Below are 16,299 nucleotides of genomic sequence, written 5' to 3'. Positions count from 1 at the left end.
AGGATTCCTAACGTGCACAGTGACATGAACAGTATTCTAACGCACACAGTGACATGAACATTGTGTCTACAGGATTCCTGACGCGCATAGTGACTTGAACAGTATTTTGACACGCATAGTGGCGCTACAGGATTCTTGACATGAACAGTAAAGTGAACAGTGCAACGTGTAAATATTTTTTGGCCTATAAAAACCATCTCAGACGGTTTTATTCCATACAACTTATTAGACTCACTTGTTCTTTTTGAATATCAACAACTAAATTTTCAATCATTTGATTATGCAAAGGGAGAATGGAGGCAACAACATTGTTATGGAAACAAGATTGTCATCGAGCTTCAAAGATACAAAACATGGTAAGTACCAATTAGATGATATTATAACCTTTTATTGTCGTGATCATTATAAAAATGTAACTTTTGTTTTATAGGGACAACCACCAATAATCATTTCCTATTGTCATTCGATGCCTGCTCCTCATCCTTTAATTGAGTCATTGCTTGCTCATACTGGGTTTGCTGATGAGGCAAAATTACGCCACTTCAAAATTGATCATCATCTAGTGACTGCACTTGTTGAGCGATGGAGACCAGAGATGCACACTTTTCATCTTCCTGTTGGAGAATGTACAATTACACTGGAGGATGTAGCACTACAGCTTGGCATAAGGGTGGACGGTAGGCCAATCACTGGTGCAACCTACTGTGATTGGAAGGAAATGTGTGAACAATATTTGGGTGTTGTTCCGCCAAAAGGAGAAGCAATAGTAGGCTCTGCCATTAAGCTTAAGTGGTTGCAAGATAATATGTTGTCATTTCCCGCGGAACCAACACAACAGTAGTTAGAAGCACATTGTAGAGCTTACATTTTGCGGCTAATTGGTGGGGTTTTAATGCCATACAAGACGGGAAATCGGGTTCATTTGATGTACCTCATTGTGTTGGCTGATCTTGACCGAGTTAGGCGGGATAGTTGAGGCTCTACTTGACTGGCAACGTTGTGTAGAGAAATGTGTAGGGCCACTGACCCTGATGCTAAAACCATGGGCAGTTGTGCGTCATTGTTGCAATCTTAGGCAAGGTATCACATGCTCTTCATTGCAACAAGAGTTAATCGGACACCATCGTATCCGTTGGTTACAAGGTAATATGAATATCAAATTCATTGTTATATGATTAGCATAGTATGTATTAAATTAATAATTTTTCATTTATTAGATGGAGTGGTGGTGGATTCAGCTTTACTGGTACACCACATGGAGATGTCATCAGTTATAGAATGAGATTAGACCACATGACAGCTGAACAGGTAATAAATAAACTATGGGTTACATAAAAATAATGTTGAGTTTTGTGTTTTTAATAATTAATTAATTATTCCTTTTGTATTATTTCAGTTCTTGTGGAATCCATATCTCCACTTTTTGGATGCTTTGGAGTCGACCGCTTTTGTAGACTCCTCCATATGGACAACCTGCACCTCTCTAATTTGTTTCTCGATAGTAGAATGGCACCAAACGGATATAGCTAAACTTCAATTCCGCCTCTGACAAGACATGCCAGATCCCCCAAGAAACATGGACAAATTTCACAAAATTGACATGCGAGGTCGAATTGACACAAATTGGGCTGAAAAACATGCAAAGTGGATAAGGTATTGGCAACAACATCAATCAATAGTTTTACAAGGCAACCGATTATAGGGCGTGCAAAGCATTCTTAGGAATACATGGTGTGGTATCAAAGTAATACTATTATTTTTTTAAATATGCAACCGCCAAGTGGATCATCAATGAATTTCGAAATTGGTCAATCGTCAAGGGCAACAAACATCATGCAACCAGAATGTAATTCTGCATACACACCAATTCCCCCATGACAGATTATGTTCCACCCACATACACACCAATTTCAAACATGGACTACACTCCATCCATTGTCTAACCAGATGATTTCCTTAGCAATGTTTATAGAATTGATTGTGGTACACCAACATCAGCTCGTGAATACATGCATAGCCTACATAACAAAGTGGAACCAAGTTTGAATTTGATGTTTAGCCAAGATGTTGAAGAGAATAATCCATCACTACATGATATACCAGATCAACACCCACGTCGAAATCCAGGATGTAATCGGAGACGTCCTCCATGTGGAACAGGACACCATTATGGGGATTAAGTACACCAACATCAGCTCGTGAATATATTCAGTTAAATATAGAGGTAGTCGTGCTTTGGAAGCTAAAGGCATGACAATAAGACAGTCGTGCAAAGGGGTTTGGGAATCTCGAGGCATTACAATAAGGTTATCATTTTAAAGGCAATTGGAATCACGAGGCATGGCAGTAAGATGGTTTTTTCTCTCCTAATTTTTCTTTTTTGAGCAAATAAATTATTAAATTAACATCATTTAAGTTTTTGTGCAGAGAATATTAAAAGTGGTGAATTTATGATGATTAGTGGGTAAAATAAAGCTAATTAAGGAAAGTAGAGCTAATTAAGGAAAGCAAGCTAATTGAGAAAAGCATGGCTAATTAAGGAAAAAAGACTGATTGATGAAAGCAGGGCAAATTAAGGAAAGAAGAATAATTAAGGAAAACACAATAATTAAGGAAAGCATGACAAATTAAGGAAAGTAAAGGCATACTTAGTGCAAGAAGCCCGCTAATCTGCACCTATAAAAGAAGAAGAAAGAAGAAGGAAAAAACAAATAGAAATTTCAAGAGAATACAATTCCTTATAGAAGGCAAAGGCTAGAAGAAGGAGAAGCAAGCATCTGGAATCATTCCTTCCCTTCATTCCTTTTCTTACCTTTTCCCCCTTTACGAAATATTCTCCTCTTGCAATTGTAAAGCCTCCATGACAATGAGAGGCTAAACCCCTTTTGTTGGGAACTTGGTAGCCGACTACTCTTGATGTAATTTATCTTCCTATCTATTTATGAATATTACATATGTAGTATCTTTTCTTGTGCTTGGTATTATTGCTTGTGGCTTGATTACTCATTTGCATGATAAGTTTTAGGGGTAGCGTTGGGAAACATTATTTCTAATAGAACTGGGAAAGAGTATCTAAATAAAGTCATCACTAGGGATAAGTTGATATTTGTTTATCTTGTTATACATCTCTATTCTTAATTTAATTTACTATTTTAACTCTGCAAAGGGATTTGGGAGAGAAAATAGATAAATTAGGCTCTTTTATGTGGGGGACCAAAGTTAGAGTATATTAGTAGATGCAGGTGTAAATTGGAATAATTATAAATGGAGAAAAATCATTAACATTACATTAAGGAGTAGCTCTGGTAGGCTAAGTTCTCAACATTCTCATCTCCTGGATTTCCTTCTACAATAACATTGGATTTTCTCATCTTTCTTGTTCTTAATTAATTCATGTTTAATTTCTCCTCTTGTTTGATTTAATTTTCAACAATTTAATTTACTGTTTTCTACTACCTTTTCCAAATCTTTTTCTTTATTAAATATTCATCTACCGAAGTACAAACAAAGTCCTTATGGATTTGACACTTGGTCTTCCGTTTTAACTTTACTACTTGGGGCGCATTGGTGCACTTGCCAATCCATCAACACCTATGTGATCGATTAAAGGTTTTTTTTATTAATGTGGGTCTCCGCACATTATCAGTGCATGTGATTGAACAATGAATGCCTACATGCAACAGACAAAATCCCAATTAATTATGATTTGGACCCTAGCAACAATGCTTAAGTGGCCATGTTATGCATTTATCCCAACTAATATCCGTGACACATTTTTTCGTTAGTTTAAACATCAAAGAATCCAAAAAAAATATATCATGCACCAGTTCCATGGACAACCACCTCAAATTAGGAGAACAAAATAAAAAAAAACTATGATTTGGACCCTTGCAATAATGCTTAATTGGTCATGTTATGCATTTTTTTAAAATTATGTCCAATACATTACTAATATCCATGACACATTTTTTTTTGTTAGTTTAAATGTCAAAGAATAAAAAAAAATATATTGTGCACCAGTTCCATGAAAAACCATCTCAAATTAGGAGAACAAAATAAAAAAAAACTATGATTTGGACCCTTGCAATAATGCTTAATTGGCCATGTTATGCATTTTTTTAAAATTATGTCCAACATATTACTAATATTCGTGAAACTTTTTTTTGTTAGTTTAAACGTCAAAGAATCAGAAAAAAAAATATATCATGCACCAGTTCCATGGACAACCACCTCAAATTAGGAGAACAAAATAAAAAAAAACTATGATTTTGATCCTTGCAACAATGCTTAAGTGGCCATGTTATGCATTTTTTTTTTTAAATTATGTCCAATACATTATTAATATTTGTGACACTTTTTTTTCTTAGTTTAAACGTCAAAGAATCCAAAAAAAATATTGTGCACCAGTTCCATGAAAAACCACCTCAAATTAGGAGAACAAAATAAAAAAAAAATTATGATTTGGACCCTTGCAACAATGCATAAATGTCCATTTACCAGTTCATCTAAATGCACAGTTAACACTAATGAGTTACCCAACTATAAACAAATTCTATAAATACCAGTATAATTAAAGACATTCATAGAACTTTCAAATATTCATCTCAACCCCTACCACAATGTGTCACCCAACTACATATGTTTGTCTTTACTACAACGGTCAAGTCTACAACACTAATGAGGGCACCACCTTCATTAGTAACAACACAAAAACTTTCATGGTCAACAAGGCCATAACCTTTACACAATTGCTTGAACTTGTTCACCAAAAACTAAACATTAAACCATACCAACATATCCAACATCTCCACTTTCGATGCCCCATATTTGAGTCAGGACAACATTATATGTACACATCTTTTATTCTACGAGATGATGCTGATGCTCAACAAATGTTCAACATTTTTTACGACAACCCACTACTACCATTTGTGGAGTTATTTTTCATAATTTGTGACAACAATAACCCACCAAGCAACCAACATGACTCAACCTCCAATCTTGAGGACCTATAAGATGAATACGAGAGTTGTGGGGTCAAAAACTATGGTAGTGATACTGACTCCTCTTCCAAGCCCGAAAGAAGTAACATGTCTCGATCCCACGAAACAATATTCAAACAAGATTGGTAATTTGGGGATGATTCATGTCTTAGTTGTTTCTGCTTTGAAGTTTTCCTGTGGTGTCTTATGTCGGTGTTTAGTGATCACTTTATGTAATGAAATAAATTGTTTGTTTAAATTTATGTTAACAATTTCCAGTTTACCCACTTCTACTGTAGCAGGTGGCATGGTAACATAACACTTTCCAATTTACACGTGACTTTTAAAAAAATAAAGGTTTCACCAATAAAACTGACATAAAATGGATAACTCATAATCTTTTTTTCAGTCTAAAAATTATAATGGATGTTTGCTGCATCATGTACCAGGTAAAAATCACAGTCGAAATTGACAACACTTTGCAATTTGCACACCTCTCTTAAAAAAATAAATGTTTCATCAACAAAACTTACATAAAATTGACAACTCAAAATCTCTTTTTCAATATGAAAGTTATAATGGACGTCTACTACATCAGGTAACATGGAAAAAATCACACTCAAAATTTACAACACTCTGCAATTTACACACATCTCTTAAAAAAAAAAAATTTCACCAGCAAAATTGACATAAAATGGACAACTCAGAATCTCTTTTACAGTCTGAAAATTATAATGAACGTGTGCTGCATCATGTACCAGGGAAAAATCACAGTCGAAATTGACAACGCTCTGGAATTTGCACACGTGTCTTAAAAAATATAATGCTTCATCAACAAAGCTGACATAAAATTTACAACTCAAAATCTTTTTTTCAATATGAAAGTTATAATGGACGTCTGCTGCATCAGGTAGCATGGAAAAATCACACTCGAAATTTACAACACTTTACAATTTGCACACGTCTCTTAAAAATAAATGCTTTACCAATAAAACTGACATAAAATGGAAATCTTTTTCAGTCTTAAAATTATAATGAACGTTTGTTGCATCGTGTACCAAGGAAAAATCACAGTCAAAATTGATAACACTTTACAATTTGCACACATGTCTTAAAAAAATAAACGATTCACCAACAAAACTGACATAAAATTGACAACTCAATTTCTTTTTCAATATGAAAGTTATAATGAACGTCTGCTGCATCAAATAGCATGAAAAAATCACACTCGAAATTTATAACACTCTGTAATTTGCACACGTCTCTTAAAAAAAATGTTTCACCAACAAAACTGACATAAAATGGACAACTCAGAATCTCTTTTTTAGTCTAAAAAATTATAATGGATGTCTGTTGCATCATGTACCAGGGAAAAATCACAGTCGAAATTGACAACACTCTGGAATTTGCACACGTGTCTTAAAAAAATAAATGATTCACCAACAAAACTAACATTAAATTGACAACTCAAAATCTCTTTTTCAGTATGAAAGTTATAATGAACATCTTTTGCATCAGGTAACATGGAAAAATCATATTCAAAATTTACAACACTCTGCAATTTGCACATGTCTCTTAAAAAAATAAATGTTTCTCCAATAAAATTAACAAAAAATGGACAACTCAGAATCTCTTTTTCAGTCTAAAAATTATAATGGAGGTCTGATGCATCATGTACTAGTGAAAAATCACAGTCGAAATTGAAAACTCTGTAATTTGGACACGTCTCTAAAAAAATAAATGTTTCATCAACAAAACTAACATAAAATGGACAACTCATAATATGTTTTTTAGTCTGAAAATTATAATGAACGTCTTTGGCATCAAGTACTAGGGAAAAATCAACATTGAATTCCAGAGAAGCCTTTAGCAGGAACATAATTCTAACCTTATGAGATTCCAATACACATCAATGGGGCAAAATGTTCATACAACTATAAATAACACCAAAACCCTCAATACAACCACACAATTCCACACAACATACTTTCACAAACCAAATTCAATCTTAATACTATAGCATTCTTGGGAGAAACAAGCAGTCAGACCATTGCTAACTCGAGATTAGCCTTCATTTTTCCAAATGGATCAATCACTCACAACCAAACTGATGTTTATTTTCAAAGTCTCACTCCAACACCAATGCAAGTTCCTAATGACTATTCTTTTGAGACACTTAAGAGTAGAATGCACAATACCCTTCAGCTAACTAATGATCAATTAGTGGATGAAATTTACTACCGACAACCATTCATAGATGCAGGTCAACAATATTTTTTTTAATCTCTACAATTGAAAAATGATGATGATGTTTACATAATGTTAATGTGCAATGAGCAATACTCGTGTGTTGACCCTATAGAATTATTGTGTACCATCAATAGAACACCAGATGGTATACTCAACCTACTTCAATTCACTATTACTCCTACTAATGATGCAATGTTGTATTACGACGAGAAGTGGAACATACCACGCCAAAGTGGGTTTTTGGGTTACTCCTTCACTATAACAAATTCAATAAGATTTGACATTTCTTCGGGATGTAACATGGACAAACTCAAGGATATAATCAAGCAACTTGCATGTTTAGGTGTTCCCTCTTATGGAATTCACGAATCACAGGTGGTTGAATGATTGTTCTTTTGACAACCAGGTCATGCTAAATATTCAAAAAAATTAATCGAATATGAAATAACAGAGTTGAAAAACGACGAAGACGTACTAATGGTGTTAGTAGAATTCAACTATTGGAAACGATTTTGCCCAATAGAAATTTTAGCTTTTTTTAGCAAACCAGTAACCTAAATGGAAGAAGACATGTCTCCTGCATAACATCTTTCATACTATCATTAGTTTTGTCATATTTGCGTTGCAATTGTATTTTTTAGCATGTTTCGTTATTCTCGTCTATCATCTTAGTCATTGTACTGTTTAATTTTATGTGTATTATATAAGAGAGATGTATATATTATTTATTCCCTGTGTTTTCTAATCTGTTTTAATACTATTAACTATTTTTTTTCATTTTTTAATTAACGTACATAACAAAACAACCGCTAACAACACATAAATTTAGCTAAAAAATGCCTACATCGTAATTAAAAAAATTATATTATAATCTTCTCTAATTTTATTAATTTCTTTTATTTATATATATTTCTAAAAAATATTTTTTTAAAAAAAAAAATTAAAATTATTTTTTTTAAGAAAAAGGAAAAAGTATGTTGAGAATTTGGGTTGAGGGGACTTGAATTTTCAATGTAAAAATGCAATTTCTTTTTAAAATTACAGTGTAAATTCGGGTCCTTTTAACATAAATTTATACTTTGGATAGTAAATATGTATATTGATGTAAATAATGGGGGTTGTATGTTTTGGTATTTTGTTTATGTATGAAAAAAAATCTACTATTGTGATCGTTAATATTGCACTTTACATTTATATATTATTGAATGGATTGTTTACTTATATATAGAGCTAAGAAACAAAAATAGTACAGGTTACGCCAGAGAAAGTTGGGCCTTGGTTTGACTCGTAATTTATCATTAAATAAAAATACTAGATGTTATCATCAAAAACTTTTAGTAGCAAAACTTATGAATATATATATATATATATATATATATATATATATATATATATATATATAAAGAATGTGTTTTATTTTTTTTGACTTACATCTTTTCTCTAATCGGGATTTGTTACTAGTGAAAAAGTGAATAGTAAATAACTCTTCTCTTATTTAATAGCACGTTGGCTTGCTTACTTCAAAAGGCATTTTAGTTAATGCTTTTGAATAAGGTATCAAGCAGATCCTGGATATCAGTAATGAAATGAAAATGCATGTATCAACTTCATTAATGATCTGCTTATGATTAACTAATATGGGCATTTTAATTGAATAAATAATTTATTTGATGGTCCCTCTAGACTTTTTGGCCAGTGGTACTTCAGGACGATGCCTTTCAAAGTTTAGTTGTTATCACATGCCCCGACAAAGCTCACTCAATTCTTTTCTTTCATTCACTTGCTTCTCCTTTTTATTTCCTTGAAATTATTGTTTTTGTTTTGTTAAGTAAGCGAAAGTGAAAGGAGGGAATTTTCACCTTTCAGCATGAAAAGTGGAAAACAAAATTGGAAAGGCCCAAAATTGAAAACTTGTTTAAGTAGTAATTAATTCTAAACTTGACATTGATAAATTATTGATTAACTTGGGTTTAAATGGAAAATCGTTTCACGTGTTTCTCAATTTAGTTATTTGGTTTAACTGAATACCAAAATAGTGATTAATTAGTGAAGAATGTCTTTGGTGAAAATTATTGATGGGTCACATAGGTGGGAAATAATACAGATTTTTAACAACTAAACATCATTTAAATATAATTAAGTTGAATCAAACCTGCTCCAAAACAAAGTGATAAGGAGAACAAGAAAGTGAGGAGAGTACACTAGTATTATTAATATTTAGAATTTATGAGTGCCACTTAATGTGGGGAATGTGAGATAGAACGCAATGAAAAACAAAAGAAAGAAGAATATGCTGGCAAAACAGAGAGAGAGAGAGAGTAAGAGGGAGGAAGGTGGGTCGCGCGTTAATTCATTATGAAAGCGGGTTGTCACCCTCACTTTCACGATTCACACACAATGCCAAAGGCAAAAAGTGCACCTTCACAGGCAATATACATCTCTCTCTCTCATACACTCACACAATATCTGCATTCCTGTTCACAAATGCATCAAATTCCATGGCCACTCTCAAAGCATGCTCCAAAAGTAAATTAAATATGATCAAAATATTACCTTCTGACTCAATGGTTAAACAATAAAACTACTATTTTTTAAGTTGATAACTTTTATTTGGATAGTTAGAGACTAATCTTTCAAAATATAAAAGTTTATTTAAGAATGTGATCATTCCTATCATATATTCTTTCATACGTAAATACTTCAGGATCGAAATAATACCTAAAAACACGGCAATAGGCGTCCACGCACACTTAATTAGGAATGTCATAACATAAATTGTTGTCAACAAAAATTAATTTATATGAATTGTTAATGTAAAAAACTTATAAGTACAATTAATAAAAAAAAAGTGTCCATAGTATAACATTTAAGAGAATTATTATTATTATTATTATAAAAATGAATAAAATTACAATACATAATAATTTATAATAATTTGTAATTAAATAGTTGTTTAAAAATTATCCGTACTGAAAAAAATGATGCTTATATAATGTTACACTAACAAAACTGTTGTAAATAAAAGGGTTACAGTGTGATAGTAAAAAGCTATTATTAATTGATTTAGATTAAGATTGGCATTTTTTTATTTTGTTTGTTTATTTTATTTGATATTTGATGGTTAATTTGAGTGAAAAAAAAAAAAGAGGTTGGTTGGTGGTAGGTAATGAAACCAAGTGGGAGAAGGCTTTACTATTAGGATGCAAGAAAACTAGACAACCTCAACCCCGTCGTTTTGCTTCTTCTTCTGTTGCTCTGTCTTTCACTCTGTTCGAGATTTGTCATCTCAACACCAACACCAACAACAATATTATTATTATTATTATCAATACACACAAAACCATAAAAACCTTTCTTTTTGCACTCTGCATTTTCTCCATTTTCCGCTACCTCAATTGTTTTTGTATGAAAACTTCTTCTCTGTCTTATTCATAACTCTTCCCGCTTTTTGCAATTTCGTAAGTAACCCATTTTTTTTTTTTCTGAAGCAGAATTGTTCACGCTTTCTCGTTTCGCGAGAAAGGGAAAGTTGAACGAGCAATGAATGCCAGAGCACGCACCACTCTTCACTCAATGAAACCTCCTTTAAATGAAACCAAAGTAACTTCTTCTTCTTCTTCTTCTACATTTTTTTTTTTAATTTTGAAAAACAGAAGAAGCTTGACTTTGAAGCATAAACTAAGAGCTGCATAAAGTTTAAAGGTGTGTGCTTTTGATCCAAATCTAAACTGGGTCGTTGATCTTCTCTCACGAAACGAATAATTTAGTTCTTTATTTGAAATGTTTCACTTTATGGTTCTTCTTCTTTTTTTGGTGAATGAAGAAAATTGAGTTTTTTTATTTTATTTTATTATGATAATGATTTTTTGTTTATTGGTGAATGTGGAAAGCAGGGGAAGATGGAAACTGGAGGAGGGAAGAGAGCAGTGGGTGGTGGCCACAAGAACGGGCGTCGATCCAATCGAGAAAGGAAAATGGCTTTGATCCAAGATGTAACTTTTGAATCTTCCCCAAACCCATGTTATTATTATTACATTGTGTTCCTTTTTGTTCTTTCATTCATGCTTTTGGTTCGTTCTGCAAAATCAATCACTAGTGGTTCATGTTTTCAAGGTTGGTGGAAAATGCAGGTAGATAAGCTGAAGAGGAAACTCAGACATGAAGAGAATGTTCATAGAGCTTTAGAAAGAGCATTCACTAGGCCTTTGGGATCTCTACCTCGTCTTCCTCCTTATCTTCCTCCATATGTTAGTCTCTCTCTCTCTCTTGCATGTTTTGTTGTTCAATCACACAGGAGTTTCAGGCAATGAGTTAGTTCATTGTATCAATCCTGATCGAAGCATTGTCGGGCACCTTTAATATTGTTTCGCCACATTGTGAGGGACTAACCTCTTCTACTAGACCTAATTCCTGTTGATTGAATAATAGTATTTGCATACCTTTCTTTTATTATTATTATTATTGAAAATAGATATAATTTTTTAAGTATTTTTTATATTATTTTCTAACTAAAATTGAAGTTTCACCTCAGTAATTCGCATAGTAGAGTTTTGCATTAAACATCAATATAAGTTAATGAGGCGAAACTCTAATTCTAATTAGACAATAGTACCAAAAGTACCTAAGGAATTGAATTGAACTCTTGTAATTTTTATTGTTGTTGCTTTGATTTATGGATACAAGGAGAGTAATGAGGAGTGTGTGTGTGTGCGTACTTGTTTCAGACATTGGAGCTTTTGGCTGAAGTAGCAGTGTTGGAAGAGGAGGTGGTAAGACTTGAAGAGCAGGTTGTGAATTTTAGACAAGGCTTATATCAGGAAGCTGTGTACATTTCCTCAAAGAGGAATGCAGAGAATTTGAATGACCCTATTGACCAAAACACCATAAGGAGTTCCAAGCATCAGAGATCAAAATCCATGTCTCAAAGTGAGTTCAATTCAACTTTGATGATGGGTAGGCCGCAGCCTTCTCTTGCCAGAAGTGCTTCCAGCAGAAAGCTAATGTTCTCTGATGCTGTCAATGACCACACCGTGAAACTAGTCCATGGGAAGCAATTGCACAGAAAACATGATTCATTCTCTTCTATCCCAGAAGATGGAAGGGGAAAAGAGAATCGATCATTTGGTAATTTTGTGAAGGATAAGCAATCACCTGAGAAGAAAACAACCAAAGTTGTTACTCCAATAAAGAAGTCTCCATTCAAACAAGAATCACCTGAGAAGTGCATTGATCACTTGAAGTTACAGGTAACTTGATGATAACCCCAGTACCCCACAAATACAATGTTCAATTAGTTACTAGTTAGTGTGTGTTTGGAACTGCTTCTTTCTTTCTTTTTTTTTCTTTTATCGACAAATGTTAGTTGTTAATTGTTAGTTTTTGTTACTGGGTGTTGTGCATGACTCATTTTATGAGCGGGCAAATGTTGGAGCAAAGCATAAGCGTAAAAAGAAACAGTTGCTCTGCTCCCGAGTATGTAGGCACATTTGTTGAATTTCGTTAAATCTCTTGTGTTTGCGTGTATGAGTGTGATTTCTCTCATACACTTTGGAATTCCAGTTGCTATTGTTAACAATGGGTGAATTCGAACTCATGACCTCTTCCGCTCTCCCTTCTCCCTTCACCAGTAACCCAACTTTATATCTCTGGAACTGCTTATTTCTTAGAACTAACAATATAAGTGGGTGGATATTTCTTCAAAATAAGTTGAACCTAACATGTACTTATTGTTTGATATGATTGTGCTGTCCATTCAACAACATTCTTTTTTGTTTTTGCTTTTCCAGCTGGATTGGAGATTAGCAGATCATGAAAGGGCTCAAAGTTCTTCAAGTTCTTCAGATGATAAGGTGTCAGAAATTGATAGCACACCCAATAGAGTTTCTGAGGATATTGTCAAGTGCTTGTGTAGCATATTTGTGAGAATTGGTACATCTAAGGACAAAATTGGGGAATCAAAAACACCTTCACGTTCTGCATCAGCTTTCCATCAATGCAGCAAGGAAAAGGATCAATCTTGTGATCCTTATGGTATCTGTTCAGAATCCAAAACAAGGGAAGTTGGTCCTTATAAAAATTTATGTGAAGTTAAAGCTACCACTGCTGATATGAACCGAACAACAAATGCAGTGTTTCTGATCCACAGATTAAAGTAAGTAGTTATAGTTATAGACAGTTATTAACTGTTTTGATTGATGATAATGTAGGTATCTATCTAATCTTGCTGACAAATTCAGGTTCCTACTTGGGAAACTAGCCTCTCTGAACTTGAAGGGTCTTACTCATCAGGAAAAACTTGCATTCTGGATAAACACTTACAATTCCTGCATGATGAATGTAAAACACCTTTCTGCCATTGATTTACTGCATCTCATTATGTTAGAACAATTGTTACAACACATTACAATGCAACACTTGAAGGGTCTTAATATGCTGTGAGTCAACACATTGAAAGATTTTTGGTTTAAATGTTGTAGGCATATTTAGAGCACGGCATACCTGAGAGTCCAGAAATGGTTGTAGCATTAATGCAGAAGGTATGGTGATTTGCACAATATTCTCAACATATATTATTATTATTATTGTTGTTGATGATGTTGTTAAACAAGAATATTCAAAGCAGTAGAAGCATTGCTTGTCTTCTTGTCTAACTTGTAGTGATTCTTATATGCTGCTACAAAGTACTAATCATGAGCCCTATGGTTATTAACCACAAAATCCAATAAACTGGGAAAAAAAACTTCATTAGACTCAATCTGACCATGTATCCCTTCCCATCCTATAATAGATTCTAATGTTAGCTGATGTCTGACATTAAAGCATGTTCAGAGTGTCCCTTTGAAATTGATTAGATTGCTAAATTGTTGTAATGCTAAAGGCTATTTCCACTTTAGTTCCGAGCTTCTTTAATCTAAATTTAACAAACACTACTTAAGTATGTAATGTTCTATCAATATCAATATATATCTCTAAATCAAGATCCAAGTTAACTAAAATATGGCAATGCATGTGTCAGGCAACGATAGTAGTGGGAGGCCAGTTTCTCAATGCAATCACAATAGAGCATTTTATCTTGAGACTGCCTTATCACCTCAAGTTTGTAAGTGCATTAATCTTGTCCTTTCTTTTAAATTTAGAGTTTAGACAAAAATAAAGTTGAAGTTCTTATTGTACTTTATACTGCAATATCCTAATAAGATGTTAAAATTAATCCCTTAATTTTCATGTTGGCTTCATGCAACAGACCTGTCCAAAAGCTGCAAAAAATGATGAGGTTAAAGCACCAGGCATATTTGGCCTGGAATGGTCTGAGCCCTTAGTAACATTTGCACTTTCCTGTGGAAGCTGGTCTTCACCTGCAGTATGTTTTTCAATCTCACTTTAGCAGATAATATTGTTAGGCAAATGATAATCAGTGTCCTTAGGGAACTAGCTAAGAAACTTAAAGTAGAAATATTTTTATTGGGAGGTGAAAAATTACACTGCTTATGATCATTTGAGTTCTCCTATGATTTTCACATTAAATCTTTTTTCCTTTTAGTTCTTTAATCAAAGGACACTGGTTAGCATGAACCATATTGTTATTATGTGGGCACCGATTAATTATTTTTTAGCTATAGCTATAGTTTTAGAATGTTACCAATTACCATTGTCATGTGCTCCGCACCCAATTTTTCTTGAATCAATTTGGATTGAAAATTATTTTAAACAGCTTAACATTATCAGGTTCAGCGGCGTTAATTTGATTGTGAGAAATTTAAAATTAATTCCACATTGCAGACAGGAACTAGGAATGCAAATTTGGGTCAATCTGGGAGACTTCTGAGAGCATTATAGTACATTTTAAAAGACTAAAATGTTTTCCATTTTCCACTTCTCTATTTTTGACTATTAGTATACTTAGGAACTTGAGAATCACTAGGGTCCACCGAGTGGTGGGGTTGAGGTAGAATGGTAAATAGATGGGAATTTAGGTTTGATTCTTTTTGTCATTATTGTACATCAGGAAAATAATCCCTAAATTTTAAAATAAGTTTCGTCTTATATTATTTTACATAGATAAAAAAACTAATAAGTAGATGAAAAATTGGTAATTTTACAAAATTAACTTTAATATTAATATTCCATTAAAAAATGAACATTATTTTGGATTTTTTTTCAAATATAACATTTATTTTAGGACGGAAGGAGTACTTAAGAGTTAGGAACTTGCTTATTAGTGTAGAAACATTAAGTACATCTTTATATAAAAAATTATGATTGCTCAAAAACGCACGAGTTAAATGTTTTTTTCTATTTCTAATATAATAAACATTTTTCTAATAAAAACTTTTTACTTTTACATAACCAATGTCACATCACATGCCAACTCCTTTTGGTTTTTAATAGGTGAGAGTTTATACAGCATCAAAAGTTGATGAAGAGTTAGAAGCAGCAAAGAGGGACTATTTACATGCTTCAGTTGGCATTACTAAAACAAACAAGTTAATAATCCCCAAGTTGTTGGACTGGTATTTATTGGACTTTGCAAAGGACTTGGAATCTTTATTGGATTGGGTTTGCCTCCAATTACCGGACGAATTGAGAAACCAAGCAGTTGAATGCCTTGAAAGAAGGGGAAGAGATTCTCTTTCACAAATGGTACAAATGATGTCCTATGACTTCAGTTTCAGGTTGCTTTTGCACCAATAAGTTCTGAGAGGTGTTACTTTCTCATCTTTGGTGTGGGTTTTTGTACATTGGGTTGTTCACACAGGAAGTACATAAGCCGAAGCATGAGATGTTTTTCAATTGGGAAATGGGTTAGTTATGCTTTTAGGAAATATACATAGAGGCGGAGGTTTATTAGACATTCATTTGGCTGCAAACGTTTTGGGATTCATAATAATCTTATGTGTTAATTAAGTTTTTAGTCTCAACTATTTCATATTTTAATTTTTAGTCCCTTAAAATTTATTTGACAACTTTTAGTCATTTATTAATTTTTTTTTAGCATTTGTAGTCTCTAAATTTTTTGCCTATTTTTAAGTCCTTCATTTATTTTTATTGTTCAAAATATATAGAAATG

The 16,299-nt window shown here is 33.0% G+C and overlaps 1 protein-coding gene across 8 annotated transcripts; it reads left to right on the top strand.

Moving 5' to 3' along the window:
* Positions 1-10,401: 10,401 nt before the first annotated feature.
* LOC100780747 (uncharacterized) lies at positions 10,402-16,213 on the top strand. Of its 8 annotated transcripts, none has more exons than XM_006600932.4 (11): positions 10,402-10,635; positions 10,724-10,832; positions 11,123-11,224; positions 11,363-11,479; positions 11,957-12,478; positions 13,019-13,383; positions 13,469-13,568; positions 13,709-13,768; positions 14,248-14,331; positions 14,476-14,592; positions 15,621-16,213. In XM_006600932.4, exons 2-11 carry the CDS (start codon positions 10,773-10,775, stop codon positions 15,921-15,923), a joined length of 1,830 nt encoding a protein of 609 aa, XP_006600995.1. In that variant the 5' UTR covers positions 10,402-10,635; positions 10,724-10,772; the 3' UTR covers positions 15,924-16,213. The 8 variants fall into 8 exon arrangements, with proteins under 8 accessions (XP_006600995.1, XP_014625604.1, XP_006600996.1 ...); XM_014770118.3 differs by having other exon boundaries at positions 10,721-10,832; positions 11,126-11,224; XM_006600933.4 differs by having other exon boundaries at positions 10,721-10,832.
* Positions 16,214-16,299: the final 86 nt, after the last annotated feature.

This window comes from Glycine max, chromosome 17, assembly GCF_000004515.6.
Source record: "Glycine max cultivar Williams 82 chromosome 17, Glycine_max_v4.0, whole genome shotgun sequence".
Taxonomy (NCBI): Eukaryota; Viridiplantae; Streptophyta; class Magnoliopsida; order Fabales; family Fabaceae; genus Glycine; species Glycine max.
This window is presented reverse-complemented; position numbering and strand designations above follow the sequence as displayed.